At 45.0% G+C, this 19,360-nt stretch overlaps 1 protein-coding gene across 1 annotated transcript; it reads right to left on the reverse strand.

Annotated features, from left to right (window-relative positions):
• Positions 1-7,287: 7,287 nt before the first annotated feature.
• Positions 7,288-18,562, reverse strand: LOC144128701 (alpha-tocopherol transfer protein-like). Its single transcript, XM_077662329.1, has 5 exons — positions 18,417-18,562; positions 14,633-14,884; positions 10,781-10,974; positions 8,363-8,473; positions 7,288-7,828 (listed from the first exon to the last, which is right to left on the reverse strand). The coding sequence occupies exons 1-5, from the start codon at positions 18,556-18,558 to the stop codon at positions 7,649-7,651; spliced, it is 879 nt and encodes a 292-aa protein (XP_077518455.1). The 5' UTR covers positions 18,559-18,562; the 3' UTR covers positions 7,288-7,648.
• Positions 18,563-19,360: the final 798 nt, after the last annotated feature.

The following is a 19,360-nucleotide window of genomic DNA, read 5'->3' on the forward strand; positions in this document are numbered from 1 at the left end:
TTACCAGTTATCAGTGCAGCCCTCTAGTCTCTGACGCCAACGTAATGTCGAGAAGGACCCTTAACCAATAGCAGGCTTCCATTTGCTTCGACTTCACAAAGTTTTTATAATTGTGGGCTGGCTGCACTGTCCTTAGTGCTCTGGTTTACTATGCCAGCCCCGTGTGTCTCACATCGAAATTTGCGCAATAGTTGGCTTAAAAATGAAATAAATTATTTTCCCGATTTCACGCTTTATCTTATAATAGATTAGTTTCGCTCTAAATTTGTGCGTTTACGTCGTTAAATGGACGTAAAAATGACAGCCATTTATTACGAATGAATCGCGAAAAGCGGTTCTATGCTGGGGGTGTCTCTTGGATGCATGGTACACGCATAATTTCTTAGTGCTACGATGTACTCGATTAAAAAAATTCTGAAAGCCAAAACTTCCACATGGGTGACTTATCTTTGACGTCCTGTTGCTCTTGATTCACCTCCATAAACATGCTCGTGACCCATGCTCGTGGCACTGCACACCTACCCTCTAAGCAGAAAGGAGTAAAAAGAGAGTAAGCTGTCCTCAAGCACAGGCTACTCTCTTTTTACTCCCATGTAGGCGTATTCGTGTTTAGAGTGAGTAGCGATTGTGGACATCAATATCTTGGTGAACTGCGATGATGTAGTAATTAAAACACTGAATCGCTCATACTTCACACAGATGCATGTCAGGACCGCCATTAGGATCTGCTATCGCGAAACCATGGCAAGAAAGCCGCCTGCTAGTCGAGATTCCTCGGCGCTGGGCGGACACAAGAAATAGTTACCGGGATACACGACGAAGACACTCGAACGCGTCACAGCTCAATGCGTCCAGAAGTGGCGGCTGACGAACTGGGAATGTGTGGTGTATGTGCGAGTGATATTCGTATGCTTGGTCGAACGTAACGTTGCACGCGTTTGGCTCGCCGTTTCAAAGGTGGTTGTTAAGCGTGGTTTGTTCACTGCTCGTTGTTTGGAGGAGAATGATAAAAATTAAAGGGAACTCATGACAGCTTTCTCAAATGTGGCTGCACGCACATTTTGAAACGTTGTACCAAAACTTGACATAAGTGCGCCGTGCACATTCTGTAAGCGACTGACTCCCTGCGCTGGCTCGGTGGTTAGGGCGCTCGACTGCTGAGCCGGGTGACCTGGGTTCGATCCCGGCCACGGCGGCCGCGTTTGTTTCGATGGAGGCGAAAACCAAGGCGCCCGTGTGCTGTGCAATGCCAGTGCACTTCAAAGAGCCCCAAGTGGTCGAAATTATCCAGAGCCCTCTACTTCGGTGACCCTCATAGACTGAGTTTCTTTTATACGTTAAACCCCGTAAATCGAATCATGAAACGACTTATTTTTTGCGAAATCAGAATTTCACGGATGCAGCTAAGGTCGCAGTTTAGGAATATCTTGCGGGCGCAAAATTTCAGGAAGGAGAGTTGCAGGCCTCTTAGTGCTCCCCTCTTCCACGAAAGACACTTTCACGTTGCTATGCCGCGCTTATACAGCTAATAGAGGAAGGACAAACTGCACTGGACGAGTAATGTGAGATTTAAGAGCAAATGTGATGAAGACCGTTCGCGGCATTACTCAGTGAAATGTATAGTGAACTGGAAGGGTTCGAAGCGTTATGAATAAGAGATAAGCTGTCCCAGTTATTGTGAAAAAAAGTCAGTGAGCGTGCATCCCGTTTGACATTTCATTTATCTCAAGTTTATATTAAAGCCAATAGGAATGTGCTCTTTTTGGATAATTTTCTTTTCCCACAAATTATTCCCGTGTCCAATTTTCGAAGTTGTATGCGACTCAAGAGAAAAGCTAAAATTAGTTCATCGCGATAGTAGGTCGTTTATAATACTTCAAGTCCCACTAGAGGATCCCTTTGGAGGAGTCGTACAAATGAAGTATGCAGTAGAAACGGCGCGCTCGGTTAATGAACCTCACGAAGGCCACGAAGCAAACTGTCAGCGGATTTAGCAGCGCTGAATTGCTCTTCTCTTAAATGAATCGCGCTACCTGTCTGGTGGAAAAATCTCAGTTCTCCTCAGTCGCCAGCGTTATCGTACAACTATAGAGAGAACCTGCTAACTCTGAGGCCCAAATACACGCGGAAAACTTCGGCGATGTTTCTACAGAGTTTTTCAGACGTTTCCACTTTTCTCATCATCGCAGCTGCCGAGGTAACTGCCCCCGAAGACGAGCAAACTCTGTGAGCAACGACGGTCTGCCTATGCTGCTTGGAGCGCAATCGACCGCGGGGCTGTTGCGAGCTCTACTTATGCGTGCCTAAATTTGGTGAACAGAGCAACGTTATTGAATAAATGAGCATATAAACGACTCCGCATCCCGTCCATTCAGATATATATGGTTGCACTGGATTCATTGCAGCATAACACGGCGCATTGTGCGAGTTGGTAGGCCTGCATGCTGGAAGGCAGTGAGCGTGTTCGATCTGCGCCTTCTCGCCCTTAGACTGTCTTCCACCATGCTGGATATGGGAGCCATGGCTTTGCGAGATGACACTGCCGAAACCTCGATACTGGAAGACACTGAAAGGGAGCCTCCTCTTTACTGCGGGAGCTACTTTAGAGAAGTCCGCTTTTCGCAATTACTGCAGCAGAGGTGAAGGCCAGGTCTATTCAGATTCCTTAACAGGTGGCCATCAGATAACGTAGCCTTGTTGTTGCACTCTGATCAAGGAAAGAAAAAGCGCTGCAGGGGTCAGTCCTTTGAGAGTAGCTGCATTGACCCAACCATTAGTTCCTAAAGAGGGGAACCATTACTCCCTCAAGAAATATTTAAAGTAGGACGAACGCCAGTGTTAGTCTCTGTCACAGTCTGGCCATTTCTTCTAGGAACTTAGTGGTGCAATTACTCAATTAAGCAGTTTTTGCTTACAGTGTATGAGCAAGAAGTAAATCCAATATCTTAAAAGAAACACTTTTTCTGCCATGTATCACGGTTACAGATAGTAAACATTTATTTTAAGTTAAATTTGCATGGAATATGCCTTAAGCGAGCCTGTAAACAATGTGGGCAAGAAACCTGGCCGAATGAATATCTAAGAGGCTCGTCCGCGTGAACCCCTAATACCGGTGAGCTGTTCGCTGAAGTGACTAGATCGCCTTAGATAATGAAAACCTTTCATGCTGGTAGCGTGTTGCAGTTAGCCATCATAAGCAATGCCACGATGAGTCTTTGTTTTTATCCAAGGCAAAGAAGTAAGACTTGCATCAATGTTCAACAGTTTCGTTTGCATAACCATACCACGGTTTCAAGTGCAGTATCAGCGGATGCTAAAACTTTCAGCACTGAGTCAACATTCCTAGCTTTTTTTTGCAGGAAAAAAATGCAGGTACGCTTGCTGGCCGGTTAAGGAATAGGAGGCACACACTCGTGATCATCACTGGTCACGTTAGCGTAATCCACTTCGCTGGCACAGGCGTGATGGTTGGTGGGTGTTTTGTGAAATGTATGGAGCACTTTTTAAAAATCTGAATGTAAACAAAATTGTTTTCTTAGATGCTATGTGTGAGAGATATAGAGAAATGAATGTCAGAGTAGATATATTACTGGCAGAGTCACACATGTTTCCGATTTCGTTATCTAGAAGCCATTTTTTAGGAGGAGCTTCAATGACCGAGTGTTCAGGAGCTTTGTCATAAGGACCGCCATAAATGCATGCCCAGCTTTCGTGGGTGTCACCAACTGGCGTCACCTCTGGGCCGCCAGTGGCGAACACCGCCTAACTGATTGGGAATATATTTATTAGTAATTGAGAAAAACTAAAGCCATTGCCGAGCTGCGGGCGTAGTCAGGCTGATGGAGATGATTACTCTTCCTACGCGGCGCAGAATCTGACTTATCAAGTTCTCACCGTCTCAAAAAACCGATCAATGTTGTGGGAGGTGCAGATCATGCCGGCTTGCCGACATGCTTGTCCTGTCCGCAGAAATTATTAGCTTGGGACCGGGAAACGCTGATGCCATAGCAAACCCCACCCGCACGCGGGATGGAGTGATTAATCGCACACATTCCGCGACAAGACGCGAATGTCTCTTGACAAAGCGAACGGTGCAGCGAAAACGAGCTAGGGCGGTCTTTCTGCTTGAACCGTCTCAAGAAATGAACGTGCTGTTTATGTGCAGAAAACGCGTTCGAAGCCACTGTAATTCCTGAAATTCTCAACCGTGCTAAACAATGGAAGATATATCCATGCTCAGCCCGTCTCAGCGCTTTTATCAATACATATTCAGTTCTTTGTCTGTTGCAAGCGTCAGACGTTTTTACCTTCAAATGCCAGGAGACCCTGCAAACCAGGCGTATGCAAATGGGAATGTGCCTACATAATTTGTATATATCTTCTGTATTCACAGTACGCAATCTGATCGCAACTAATTGCTGAACTACCAGAAACAGGTTTGTCAAAAGATGCTAATGGATCGCGACATCGATGCCGCGAATTCTAGCTCACGCAACACCACACTGTTTTACTTGAGCGCAGTATCACCTTTGCTGATGATGTCAGCTGGTGATCGTGCTTTGTACCATGGCAAGTAGTAGTAACCCGGCAGTGCTAGTATATGGGGCCTGTTGTGTAAGCACTTGGGAAATTAAGTAAACTGTATCACTATAGGCTTTCTCTTTAATAGAGATTTTGTGCTTAGGGTTGCCCGTATATAACCGCGAATTAGGAGACAATAATGTACGTATTTGCTAGTCACACCAACGAACCCCTATTTGCGCAAAATGTCAAGAAATATCTGTTTGTTTTTCACTTCTTTCTGACGCACCGGCATAATTCAAAGGATAACCTAAATATTCCGTCAGGCTGGCTTTTTGAACTTGTAGAGTGCGACCTGTTCCTTGTGTTCCTTTCAGACGCAGTCCTTTTGTAGGCACTTGCTAGCTTTATGTGGTAACTATCATAGCATATCTCATACTGCCTGGTGAAAGTGACGGTGGCATGCTAGGTGGCCTCGCAGCAGTTAAAAGTACTGTACCTTCTCGTGCGTTTCATTTCGTTCGTCGAGGTCAATACTCAGACGCATTTAAACATGAGTGATGGTGCATCTTTGCACATTGGCTGACTTCATCGATCTCCTTCAATAACGTCTTTCGGAGTGATCAGGGGTAAAAGCTGCGCTGCACGCGCAAACACCGCCAAGATCTCAGCGCGCCCCAAGCAACCACCCGTCACCTGGAAGACATGCGCGCCTCTTCCTTCATTCCTCGCCCCAAGGCGGCCTTCATTTTCCTCCTCGTTCTGTCCCGGACCTGGCAAGGGGGTCGCTTGCGGCTGCCGTCATTTTCCGTGTTTCCGTCATGCGCCGTGATTACGTAGTTTTCCCGTTATCGTACTGCCGGCCTTGTTTCTACAGCTTTTAGTTTGTGCTTTTTTGTGCACGGTTTCTTTCCGGTTAAGTCGAGTACAACCTCGGCTTCGGAGCTAATTTATCTCCTGCTAATAGATGGACGCGTTTCTTCCTGCCCGATTCTTGAGGCTTCTCGTAATGTTCAGAGACGTGCTGAAGGAAAAACACAACCGGTAACACTGCTAAAGCTGCTGTAGATACCTGCTCAATTTTGTTAGATCTCGACAGATATTACGTTTATGCATCACTTCAGTGAATAATGTTTCTACGCATGACTTGCAGAGGTACTTCAGCTTTGTTGCATTCCTTGTAAAGAGCAAAAACTCGCAGTTAGAAGGGATTCGGCGGTTTGAGCGCGGCCTGAAGTTGACTGTTTCTACAGCTCATTTTTTCCTTCTTTATTCCAACCTCGCAGTGGTAGTTTCGCTTTACGTTCGATAATGGTGCCCTCTATTTCTGTTTTTCGTTCTCTGAAAATCTTCTCGTTATTACTAGGATGTGAATTCTTCCTTGTGTGGCCACCCTTTGAATTTTTTCCTTCCACACCCTTCCGAAGTGACGTCATCAGTCAATAGGTTACACAGCTTCTTCATGCTATACGTGAGGAGGTGTTTAAAGGAAACGCTCACTTCAGTGGCTACCGATGATCTGAACGCGCACACGACGACTTCCGCGTGTGTATCGTGGTCCTTAGACGTGGTCCTTAGATATATCTCTCTCAAGCCATCGTTAATGTGTTCAATTTAGTCACAGGCGGTAATTTTATGCAAGGCCGCAAGGAAAAAAAAAATACGTAAAATGTCATTACAGGGTTATAAAAACGTTTTCCTATGTAAAGTAGATTGCCCCATTCGCTCTGCTAACCCCTACTGCGTATCCTGCTTAGTTAAATTGCAGGCATGCAACGCCAAGAGCTCTGGCACAACACCAACCTCTCTGTGTTATTATGTTCCACTCGCAACTAGAGAATTTCCAGTCTTGAAGAAGGTTCACCATGCTCCTGAGGCGAAACAATACAGATTTTTTAGTTTGGGCGCGTGAACTGGTTGCCAACATGGTTTGTGGATAGCGGCCCGCGTTTCTTTTTTCTGTGGTTTTTATACGCTGCCTGCTACCACCACTGACTGTTTGGTTATTTTACTTTTTGAAAGTTAAGAGCATAAAAAAAACAAAAGTCGTGGCAGCCTACCCTTCTCACAAGTTACGCCTTCATAAAACCCATATGCGAATTAGAAAAGGATATAAGGATATGGTCCTAGTATAGCAGCTTGCAACCAAACCTTCCAAAAAGTTTTCAGTCTCGGTCATGATGCTCGTCGTCGTGCTCAAAAGATTAACTTCTGTGAAGGGTTCTGTATACTGTCCTTAACGAAACCATTCCGATTTTCTTGTGAAACGCGGCACGCAACGCGTGATGAACGTTTTTGTTCGCGCAGAAAACGCCGGCTCCTGACACCTCAACCCTCGAAATACCTCGCGAGCAATCGGAGACTTGTTTAATTGATTCTGTACACAGCATACCGACGGCACTTATTCTTTTTACTTAATTAGGAACGCTAAGGTAACGATAGGAACACAATAGGCTCATAGTATAAAGCTCTGAAGGTGGCTTTTTGGTGCAAATGATTGTTTATTTTTCCTACAGTTAGTCTTGTCTTATTCAGTAACCAAAGGGATAGCTCTGATGATTCGGCTTTGGTTAGACCTGATCACACCTTGAAAGAGCGAGGACCATTGCACCGATTCTAAAGTGTGCAAATTTTCGATACTGAACACAGAGAGGAAGAAAAAACAGCGCAAGACCAAGACTTTCAATGTGCGCATGGCATTCGTGACATTAACATGTCGACGAAGCCTTAGCAGAGAAGGAATACGAAGAAGAGGAGCCGGTCAACGTTTATTCCCAGAGTGGTCTCAGTCGTCAAAATTCTTAGTTGCAGGCATACATATTTTACTCCAGTGGTGATCGCCGTACAAACCTCACGCGCTCTCCTCATTCACACACCTGTAGAACGGAGCCGTACACCGAATCTCTTTACAAGGTCAGGGGCATCCTTTGCGTGTAGTGGTTGATGTCACGAGCCATGGCTACAAACGTTCTCTTGCCTGCAGACTCACTGCATATGTATGCAGGGCTGAAGTAGCCTTCATAATGACAGTTCTGTCGGCCACAGGCATGAGGAGTATTTGCTATATTTATTAGGCTAAACTGATATCACGAGAAACTTTCACTGCGAAATAGGCACAGGCAGATTTCTACTTCGCCGCGCGATAACCATGTGAGTCGATCTCCTGGAAAAATTTATCTTCGTTCATTAGCTCCTCCTTTATTACATCGTAGTCGTAGCTCTCGAGCGTTCCTCCGTGCTCCTCAGGAATCACGTCGTCCGGCACCAAGGTGTGTAGCTCCTCTAAGTTGTAGCCGAACAGGCGGACCTGGAAACAGGCGCGAAAATCCATTAAAACAGCACTGTGCGCGTCCTACACGCGTTGTTGATACAGGCGCTCGTGAAGCATTCGAGGGGTTCAAAAACATGGGACCTTTACAATGCTCGCTGCATATCAGGATTTCTGCGAAGTAAACAGCATGACCGTCACGTGTCGCGAGCAAACACTTCCGAGTTCACCTATCAGCCAAAGCAAATGCTATCCTGGTAGGACTGCAGGCAAGCTCTCCCGAGAAAAGTGGCTTTCATGATCCAGGTGGTCCAGATGTTGTGTTCTAAGTAAGATTGGCTCTTGTGTGACAGTGACAGCTCCGTCGCTATCACAGTGAAGAGAGGGAATAGTATGGGAGCAGTCTTTTGGAAATAGTTACGACCAATTCTCTTTTGTTGCTCTGCCTTTTAGACTACGAGGCCACTTGTACGACCGAACTAGTATGCCGAGCGGCCTGCTGTGCACTCAGACAACTCTATTTTGAAGCATATTAAAGTTAGTGAGCAGAAGAGACTGCGGTACTTTACTTACCCTTTTGACCAGCTTAGACTTCATGAAAGGCTTGGCAATAGCGAAAAGGACGTCAAAGAGTGCAGGGTTATTGATAATATAGGCTCCTTTGACTCGTACCGGAATCACGTCCTGGGAAAAAAAAAGCAGACGGTTTAGCACAGCTAAGCGTGGATTATCGTGAGGTAGCACTAGTTAGCCTGAACAGTTAGGGTTCTTGTGTGCTAGACGCAGTGGACCGAAAGGCCTTTACCAGGAAGGCATTTACCATGAAAACCTTCACTATAAAGGCTTTGTAAGCACCTGAGTAAAGGCCTGCCAGGTGTACACTCCGGGCAGGTTTCCCACAACTTGGTGGGCAGATGGGCCGCCTGCCACAAAGCAGGCTTTACGGACGGACAGGGTTATTTCGGGCGTACGTACCATTGGCGGCAAAAGAGACAGACCCCCCCCCCCCCCTCCAAGTTGCGACCCGTGCCACTCTGCTTGGGGGCGCCACCTGACATAGGCTTCTGGGGTCGAAACGAGCCAACTGCGCCTGTCCCGCCGGTCAAAATTAGAAAATGCGTCTAGTGGTGCTACCGTACTAAAAGAACATGGAGAGCGACGACCGTCTGCAGGCTTCTTAATGTTCCTGCTAAGAAAGCTTGGTGCGGTACCAAACATGCAGCAAACATAGTTAAATTTAGGAACGTTCCTGCATGTTTCTTGAGTAATTACACCAAATCGTTGCATTAACTTTACGCCTGGCCCATCCACTTCCACTGCAAGACAACTCATTAAACTGAACGAGGGAGTTCAACATAGACGATTCCGTGCTTGCCACAGCACATACGAGTCGCTGTGCAGGTTTACGTTTCTTTTTTCTGTTGCTGAACCTAATGGCTCGCGGCTCAGCGCGGGAGGGTAAAACAAATCAAGGAAATGAACGGCCAATAGGACATGCTTAGACGTGTAAGAGATTTTTCCTTATTGGAGCGTTAATTATTTCTAGGACGAATCGGGAATACTTTTACTTTTCTCTTGCACAGGGTAGAGACATAAAGCAAATAAACGACTAGAATAATCTGAACCCCAAAAGGATGAACCGACATACCTTGAGGGAGTGCAAATAACTTCACATATATGGTGTTATTGATCGTGAAAAAAGTATCTACTACAGGTAGTCCAATAGAATCTCTGCTTGAAATGCTAATATTGTTACGTGACGGCCAGCCGAAGAATGAGACGAAATGACCGATGGCAATGAGATGGTTTTAATGGCCGCTGGCCTAGCGCGAGCGCTCCGTCTCGGGCCACTGCCAACTTCGTCTTCTTCGTCACACTACCCGGGGCCACCGAGCGATCGTCCCCATCGGTGACAAAGAGACGCGCGAAGTGGTGATGGGCTTCAGAGGATGGCGGGACAGGAAGCAGAAAGTGGTGAGGTGCTGGCCGCCACGATGAAGGACATGGCTGAATGATTCCTGGCCCGCGAAGCTTCCTGGCCGTAGGTCACCAGGAGCCGACGGCCGGGGCCCCAGGACGCGCCGAACGGCATGGGCAGGGGAACGGTGTCGTCACATGTGGGCAGCGTCTCGGGTCGGTGGGGTCGGGTCCTTGCGTCAGGTTCAGTTCATCGTGTTAAGTGATCTGGGCGGGGGAAGAACGGCCAGATCGGTTCGGGTCTGAAAAGCTGGGGCACGGCCGGGCGACGCAGACCAAGAACTCATGGCCGACGACCGCGGCTCCCGCATGCGCCGAAGCTACCGGACCAGTATGAGGATGAACTCCGCACCTCAAACCAAATGTTACGTGACGGCGAGCCGAAGAATGAGACGAGATGACCGATGGCAATGAGATGGTTTTAATGGCTGCTGGCCTAGCGCGACCGCTCGGTCTCGGGCCTCTGCCAACTTCGTCTTCTTCGTCATAATATTTTGTCTGTGAAATGGCGCCTGTAGAGGTAAAATATCTCGTCTTTGTACTATTTCTCGAGGTGTTAAAGTTATTTGCAGCGCCTGCGTGTTTAGACTGAGGGCAAAAATAGACATGCTCAAAATGCTGGACATTCCGCTGAAAGTTTATCGCTAGGATTATTCGTGCGGCTAATTCCTAAATCTAACTTACATCCTCCGAAAACACTGCGCCTACTGTAACTGTTTCTCGCATTAATCTTCATCATCCGTTCATCAAACGCTGAAACTAGTGAAACTTCTACGATCGCTTTTAACGAAGTGCTTATCATGATGGCGTTTCTTTGCATAGTACGCTTTCGGCATGTCCGAGAAGCAGTTTTAATGGATTTGCCTATTAAGCGTGCATTTTGTGTTTATGACATTCTACAGTTATGATAAAGTTAACAATTCCATGCCCTTTTCGTTCTGCTCTGAAGAGTGGGAGAGAAATACGAACGAAATAAGGTTGTCTTTTTTATCTCCGAAGCAAAAACAGACTTACCTGTACAAGGCTGAGGAACGTTCTGATCACAGAAGGCGTGAAGTGCGGCAGGTGGTAGGCACTGAGGTGCTTAAGGTCTAATACGGCCACAATGCCCTTGATTTGGAACTCTTCACGAAGAAGCAGGTGCTCGCCGTGAAGTATGGCTGCTCTGAAGAAGTCGTTCAATGAGCATATGTCGGCTCGCCAGCTTCCTGAGAGTGGAATGAGGGGTTAAAAAAAAACGATGTTCAATGACCTGACAGTTATAAATAAAACAACCTCATGAGTAGAAGAACGCAAAGAAAAGACATAGCAGCAAGGCATGTCATTTGCACGTAAGAAAACAGGGTCTGCTAGACGGGACAGACCTACGCACGGTGCAATCAACAGGCTACTCGGCTGACGTGTATTTTGTGAGCGCACAGGAATCAATACAAATCTATGGCTATCTTAAAGTAAAACGAATCAATTGTTCACGCCGATGTTAACTGCAAAGTTTCTGTTCCAGAGTTCCCGCGCTTCCGTTCTAGGCTCTCTTTGTGTCAGTCCGGAATACATAACAAATAAACCACGACTTAAAGGCTTCTTGATTGTACATTGAGACCGCGTGGAAATTACTCCATTGAATGGACTCTTTTATATAATTTCACTTTCTGTACGTTCATACGGAACTCTATGAGGCACTACAGGACACTTCAGACGTTATTTGTTATCTGTTTTCGAAGAGCAAAAAGAAAAAGAAACCACCCTGTGATATCACCATCATTTTTGAGAATTAATTGCCTTAAATGATCCTAGTATCTAACGTGTCATCTTTATAGTGTTACGATGGATAACTGTCGATGCCACTAAGTAGGCAACAGAACCAAAACGGTCAGTCAAGCACAACATTCCACTGGGCTCCGGATGGGAGAAGCTAGGCGCCCACTAGTGATGGGAGGGCTCGAAAAAAAGACAACTTTTGAAACAGAAAACATTTTTTTTTCTGATATTTTTCATGAGCCATAAAACGTAGGAAAAGGCTGAGCACAACCTAATGACACTTAAAAGGCATAATAGAGAGTTATTAAAGTCAAATGTGCAAAAGTAAACATAAAAAACGTGAAAGTTTTGGGTTTCATCTAGTATTATGGTTCAGTTTTAAAGTACGCCGGGGTTTAGCCATGGCATCGTGTTTACTTGTCATTCCATGAGAGAGCCTTAACCAACTGCGGCACATTGTACTGGCCTGCTGCATTCTCTTAATTGGCCTTTTGCTTTCCATTCTGACGGAGCTGGAGCCTATATGACGTCAGAAATATCGCGCAGTCCTCTTCTGCATGAGAACGCGGCTAGAGATGGTGAAATTTCAAAATTGAGTGTTCGAATAAACTGCTATTTCCTCGCCGCCGCTTTGATATAAGAAAATTGCTTCCTCAGAAAACAATGCTTGTAGGGCCTTCTAGACATAGAAAGCTTAAGGCACCTCTGTTTTTATTTACGTAAGAATTCATATCCGCTAACTGGCAAGCTTAGTGATGATAGAAAAAAAAAAAAACGATTCCCCAAGAAAACACTTTCGTGCATTGCAAAGTGAACATACTTTACGAAAGAATTCTTTTTGTATCTGATCACACACTCCGACTGCTTAAGTTCTTGCTTCGCCATTAGGTTAATTACTTCAAAGAAAAGCAAATTAACTCCGTTGGCACGGCAGTTAACCCAGCGTTTTGACATGAGATAATGCTGGCTTATGATCGCCCATATGCCGCTTGAGCTGCTCGCATTGTATGCAACTATGTGAAAAAGTCTTTCTCGCTGCAAAGCTCACCAGTGAGACTGAAAGTCTCTCTAAGTGTACACTATTCTGTTTGCCTGTGATCGTCAGTTTCCACGCTGATGTAAGAGGATTAGTACAACAGCGTAAAACTTAGGGCTAGTTGGTAGAGCACACAAGAGGGGACAGCAGAAGTGAGTGGACGTACACAAGCGTGATTAAGCTGATTAAGGAGCTGATTAAAGGTACATCATACACGATAAACTAGCTGATTAAGACTATACCAAACTAGAGGATTACCCCCAAAGTAGCTTCAAAAAGTTTATCACGTTTATTCCCTGTATGTTGGTCCAGCAGCAGGTGGTCAAATCGCAGGGATTGTTTTTCTGCTTCCCTCATCACACTGACGAATTCAACCTCCTGGCCTCTCTTCTAGCGAGAGTCTTGACGGCAGCACGCATGCGAGCCTTCGAAACTCGAAGGCTTTTCGCTGGCATTGCTTCTAAACAACGAAGCTGCCCCTTTGATTATATGATTTGTGTTCTTGTTCTAGGACTGTGGTGCAGTTCCTTCAAGACCAGTTTTTATAAAATTATACCGATCGGCTTGTTTGTCTGATTCTTTCTTGCCTTTGGTGCTGTCAGCTTTTGACAGCGTATTCCCGGATCTCACAACTTCATTGGATTAGCTTCTGCAGCGCTGTGACCAGAATAAATCAAACACTGTCTAGTACAGGCTGAGCATTTAACTTGGTGTCCGGTGGTCACTTCTAGCACCTTGCAGTGTTGCTTTGCTTGTACATTCCATGCATCACCATGGCTGTGAGTGCAGATAAAGGTATCTCCTGCCGGTATCACACCCCAGCAAATGGCATCATTTTGCAAACAGAAACACCAGGCAATTATGAATGTATCTGAACAATAATTCGCAAAAGCGTCTTTGGACTGTCAAACTCGAGGCGTACCTGGAAATATTTTGCGAGTACATTCTTGCTCCTCGTTATTTTACATTGTTTCTAATATTTCCAAAAAAAAAAACTAATTTCTTAGCTTTTTTTTTCTACTTCAAAATTTAAAGATGTTTTAACTCTCTGCCCACCAGTGGTGCCAAAGATGCACCCCGGACGGCGTCACTAGTCGCGCCGAGAAAGGCATTTATTTAGGTTGAGTTATCGAGACAAATAATTGTTTAAAGCTTGTAAAATGCGCTAAAAATTTTACGAAACTTTAGTCTGCCTTAGTCTGAATGCTGTGTAAGCAAATTAGTTTTGTAAAAGCTTACACTAAATATTCTTTGTTTACATGTTTTCTATTTTCTTTGTCATCAATGGGTCATCCTACGTGCACACAATGCAACATTTGTTCTCTGTGAAGGAAGGAGCTTGTATTTTTCTTCACATTTGGAAGTGCACTCTAAACAGGGGCGAACTTCGCCGCTGCTCGGATGTGTCCCGAGCTTCGGTCGTGGAAGGGAGGTCTTGGCATGCCAGTGAAAAGCAGTTCATGTGGCTTTACCACGAAAGTATGCGACAAACGGGCATACTTTCTCATGATCCCGCATTACCACATGATCATACAAAGTAAAAAAAAATGACTTCATGCGTTACGGCCTATGGTTATGTCTAAGCATTGTAGAACCTTGCCTGTTTCTATGTTGGCATCGTAGAGTGTTATGGCAGTGTCTAATATTGACTATCTTAGTGCCTCCGGTTATTAGCAAGGCATTTTTTTTTAGTTCAGTTCTAGACGATGCAGCTGAAGGACTAAGAGACTAACATGGATGCCGAGAGGTCTAAGATGGTTGCCAGATATGTTTTACTTTAAGCAATTCTTATATTAGTGAATTTCGGACATGGAACTCAGTTTTAAATGTTAGGTAAAACATTTCCTCCTTACACAAAAAAGGGGGACATGACCGCTCACTTCCTCGTTTTTAAAACTATTCTTGAAATGGAGATGTACCATACGGGAAGAAGTGGGGTACTGGAAAAGATGCACAAAAGAATGTACTTCCATAAATGCAAGAAAAGAAAAAAAATCAATTTGTGTCGTGTTTTTTTTTTTACCCGGTCCCTTAAGATATATGGAGAGTACAGTTTTTTTCAAACAGCTTACCGGTCTTGAACATTATGACACCTCTTCCTTTGGGATCCGTCTTGCGCGAAACCGTCACTAGCCGGTGCTTGCGGCAGGCCTCGTCGAAAGGAATACCGTGCAGATTCAAGGCATCAAACATATCCGGGTTATCCCTCCGGACTTTAAAGTACTTCTTGACATTTTTGAAAGCGCACTGCACGTCGAACTTGCGAGCTCTTAGAAACTTCAGTAGAAAGGCCTCGTCCATGGGGCACTCGAGCAGAGGTTCATCTGGTCATCACAGAGGTGTGAAGAGGCAGAACGCAGATTTTTTTTTTAGCCACCGTTTTCTTCTATGTACAAGTTCTGCAAAATTTATACCTGCCTGGCTCCCGTTTTTCATTCACCTTGCAATACCTTATAGACGAAACACTATATACGCCGAATGTATTTATTTATTATTTATTTATTCAGCGTACCCCTAAAGGCCTTCCTTCGAGGGTATTACATAGGGGGAGGGGGGTCAGTGTAAAAACATGTACAAGGAACATCAATAACAAGCAAAGGAACCATAAACAGGCTAGGTATATCGTGGAAAGAATAATTAAGCACCAGAGAGTAAATAAAAAGCAGACGATAAAAAAACAATATAATACAAATTATAGGTTTAGAGAAAAAGATTAAACATTATGAAAATGCAAAATACTACAGTGTACCTATTAGGCACGAAAGAACAGAAGTAATCGCAAAAGTAAAGCAACTGGAAAAAAGAAAACATTAAAAAATATCGGACATTTAGAACATTTCAAATGCCAACGCCGCAGCGGATGATAGCAAGCAATATGAAGGCGTTAGATTCAGTGGCTATGTGCGCTGGTAAATTGTTCCATTTTATGGTAGTGCGTGGTGTGAATGACTTCGCAAATTCCGATGAACGACGCGCGAGCGCTGTGTGCGATAAAAATACAGGTGAAATATCCCGTTTCATGTTCTCAAAGCGTATTGTTATCGAAGCTCTTCTTTCATTTAACGCCGATACCTTACTAGTAGCGTGAGAAATGTTTTTAAGAGCGTTACCTCTTACTCATCACGTTTCGAGATTTCGTGGGGTCTCCTACTAACATGAGTACAAAGCGCCATCTGTGGCTGCAACTAGAAAACAGCGTATCTCGCATTGAGACTTTTAGTTCCACCTACAATAGCATTGCAGAAACAACCACCTGCCGTGTGCCAATGATGACGTCACGGTCCAATATGGTGGATAGAGGTGGATGGATGGATGGAAAAACTTTATTTGCGGAAAATTTAGTGTTCTTGACCCTTACGGGTCACTGGGCGCCGTGTCGATCCTCGGTCTAGGATGCCGTACATGACAGCTGCCAGCCTGGCTCGGCGTACGAGAAATCGTTGCGCTTCCTCGTCCTGGCTGGCCAGCAAGTGCTCCCACTGCGTCACACTCGGGTGGTCTATTTGAGGGTGTAAGTCTACCTTAGTGAAGGTCCATGTGACATGCTCTAATGTAGGTTTACCCTGGCACCACGGACATTCGTCTGCATATTGTGTAGGAAAAATCTTGTGTAGTTTGTGCAGCTGCGGGTAGGTACCAGTTTGTAGTCTGCGCCAGTCTACCGCCTCCTCTTTGGATAGCCTTTTGTGTGGGGCTGGGTAGCGTTTCCGCTGACCCCTGTAATGATCGAGTATGTCTGAGTACGTGGGGGTAACAGGGTCAAAGGTGCCCGTGGTGCAAAGTGTTGAGTCTGCTCGGTTGACGTACCCTCGAGCTAACTGGTCTTCTGCCACGTTGCCCCTCATCCCCTCTTGTCCCGGAGCCTATACTATATTATGTTTAGTGTTTATGCTTCTTCTCGTCGTGTGTAGAATATGATTGGCGATGTTGTCGATCCTGCCTCTTAGGTAGTTTCTGCATGCTTGTTTGGAGTCTGTCACTATAGTGAGGTTTTGTCCTGTTGCGTTACCGTGCGATATTGCCAGAGCTATGGCGGCCTCTTCAGCTGCCTCTGTGCTTGGGTTGTTTGTCGTTGCGCTGGTTATTTCTTTCCCTCCGTCTGTTACAACAGCGATCGTTTCGCGTTGGTATCTGTACTTCGCTGCGTCCGTGTAGACTACACTGGGATTGTCGCTGAATTCCTTGCTGAGTTCTCGGACTCTGGCTTGTCGTCTTTCATGGTGTATATTGGGTTCCATGTGTCTGGCTATGGGTCCTACCCGGATGTTGTTTCTGTCTTCATTATTAATCTGTTCCTTGTCTTTTTGTGTGCCCAGGGGTAGCCCTAATTTCTCCATTAGATGTCTTCTCGTTCTAGTTTGAGCGAGTTTGTCTTGTTGCGCACTACGTTGCGTTTCTCGCAGTCCGTCGAAGGTGCTCGATACTCCCAGTGCAGTTAGCTTTTCGGTTGGTGTTGACAAAGGACAGAGGTGGAACTATGTGAGTATGACGTCAGAGGATGAAATGGAGACATATTTTCGGTTTCTCGAATCGGAGAGGGCGCCCATTAAAAGTGGTTGTGCCCTCTCATCTCTTTCTCTTCCCCCCTCATCAAAAAATGTCCTAAAACGGATAGGAAAACTGTCCACGGGGTGGCACTGGCAGGGACATTTTCTTTTTTTTTTTACCGTCCCACAATAATTTTTGTCCGCTATACATGCATACTCCGGTCGTGGTATAGAAATAAAGCCACAATTAAATAACAGATAAACATTATATACATGCAGTCACTAATTGAAGAGTTACCATATCGCACCGAAAGCCGAATTCTAGGCCCACCTTGACCCCCCCAACTGAAGCAAATTCTGTTTGGGACGTATCTTGAGGGGTGCAACTCGACAATGGGTAGACGTGCCTTTTTTTCTCATATTAAGTATTTTAATATGTTTTATTTAATAATGCTTACAGCGTCACAGTCCAAGACCACATACGTGCAATACCTGTGACAGCAAGCAATAATAGCTGCGTTAAAGCCCTTATCAAAACTCACAGAACAAAACATAATAGAAACATTTGCACTGTGCACACAAATAACGGTCACATTTTATGATATCACACCAATTGGTCTGTTTACATATCAGCTCTGCAGCCCATGCATAAATACAAATCATTTGGTAAATATTTGTTGTTGATTTTTACGTGTTTACGCTTGTCTTTACAACGCTGTACAGTACAATATCGTACGTAAGCACGGGAGATGGTTGGCAATGTCTTTTAGACGACTATTAAAGTTGCCTATTGCTCTCAAAGGCTCACTGAAATTTTTTTTTTGCGATAACCTAAGGGCTTAAAAAAATGGCTTTGAGATTAGTACTTAAGCTAAGAAAGTTTTTCGGTATTATATACAGGGCCTTTCAAATTATTTACTGCAGAGTTTTCCTTTAAAAGCCGTGAGGGACGCAAATTGATTGCACGGCATTCTACGTGATAATGTGCAATGAAAGACGGTTATATAACTAGAATTATCTATACCGTCACGAATTATTCTATTGCGAAATTGATATTGAGGCTTGCAGTATTCTTTTTTGTGTAGCGGCTGTGCTAATTTCCATCAAAAAGCAGTCCCTCTTAGGATGTAGCTCGTCAGTTGGTTAGTTCAATATTACACATAAAATTCCTTATGGTAGGCGGCACTGATCACAATAATCTCGTGCAAGCATATTTTTCCTGCTACGAAATGAAAGAAATCCCCAAACGGCATGCTTTGAACGTGAAATTTTAGAATTCTGCGTGTGTAAGCGCCTTCCACAGGAGACAGAGGGAAAATTTTCAGTCTTGCGACAAATGACACTAGAGTGATGTGATGTTCATGCTTACCCAAAATGAGATTCCGTAGATGGTTCACAGCGTCGTCTGTCATGTCACAAGCCCCTTGCGAGTCGTGAAATTCAAGTTCCTTCAAATATTTTATCGACGCGGTGTTCCTGGGCATTGTTTTCGCGCTCTCGTTGTTCGTCATAGCTGTCTGCTCTGTTATTGTAAAGAAGTGGTGATGGTTGCAATTAATGTGATTTTGATGAAAAGACAGAAGGTATCAAGATATCTTACCTTTAAACGTCGCAAACTTAGTGCAAGAATACATTCTAAGATCTTAGTGATCACCTCGTTGTCATCTATATCGCAGAAAACGGTGTCTACGGGGGCGGTTTGTGTATGTTGCATGACCATTAGTTTTCAGTCGAGTCCACTTATAACGAACCTGACGGTCGCACGGATAGCGTTCTTTGTATCCGAAGTTCGTAGTAAGTGCGCTTTTCATTTTGCAGCCAGAAATAGTGAGTCTACCAAAAAAGGCGTTTGTTCGTTATGTGCGTCGGCTTCTTCGAACGAGACCGTATCAGCGTACATTCCAAGCTGTGCAGAGAGGTCATACGTATGTTTCTTGCCGAGGCCAAGCAAGAGGCTGATTTAAGAATACGGCCTAACTAATCGCGGGCGTTCACGGCAACCGGTGACAGGTCGGCCTCTTCGTCATAAAATCCCTGGCTTCTTCAATGTATCACTTCGCAATGCCGGCCATCTCTGCATCAACAGCGCGTTGTTACAACTCCACGAGCGTCTAATCACGCGTGTGCTCAACAGCGTCGTAAGTCGTTTCTTGGACCATAAGCCATGCATTATGGAAGCAATTTACAATGCACAACGCCGTATGTCCCATCCACACGACCTCAATAATTTCCACAGCGGCGAGCAAGGATATCCAAACCAGAACGTCGCTGCTTCATCCGTCTGTCGTTATCGACATGCGCTTTATGCAGCGC

The sequence above is a fragment of the Amblyomma americanum genome, chromosome 4 (assembly GCF_052857255.1).
Source record: "Amblyomma americanum isolate KBUSLIRL-KWMA chromosome 4, ASM5285725v1, whole genome shotgun sequence".
NCBI classification, from domain to species: domain Eukaryota; kingdom Metazoa; phylum Arthropoda; class Arachnida; order Ixodida; family Ixodidae; genus Amblyomma; species Amblyomma americanum.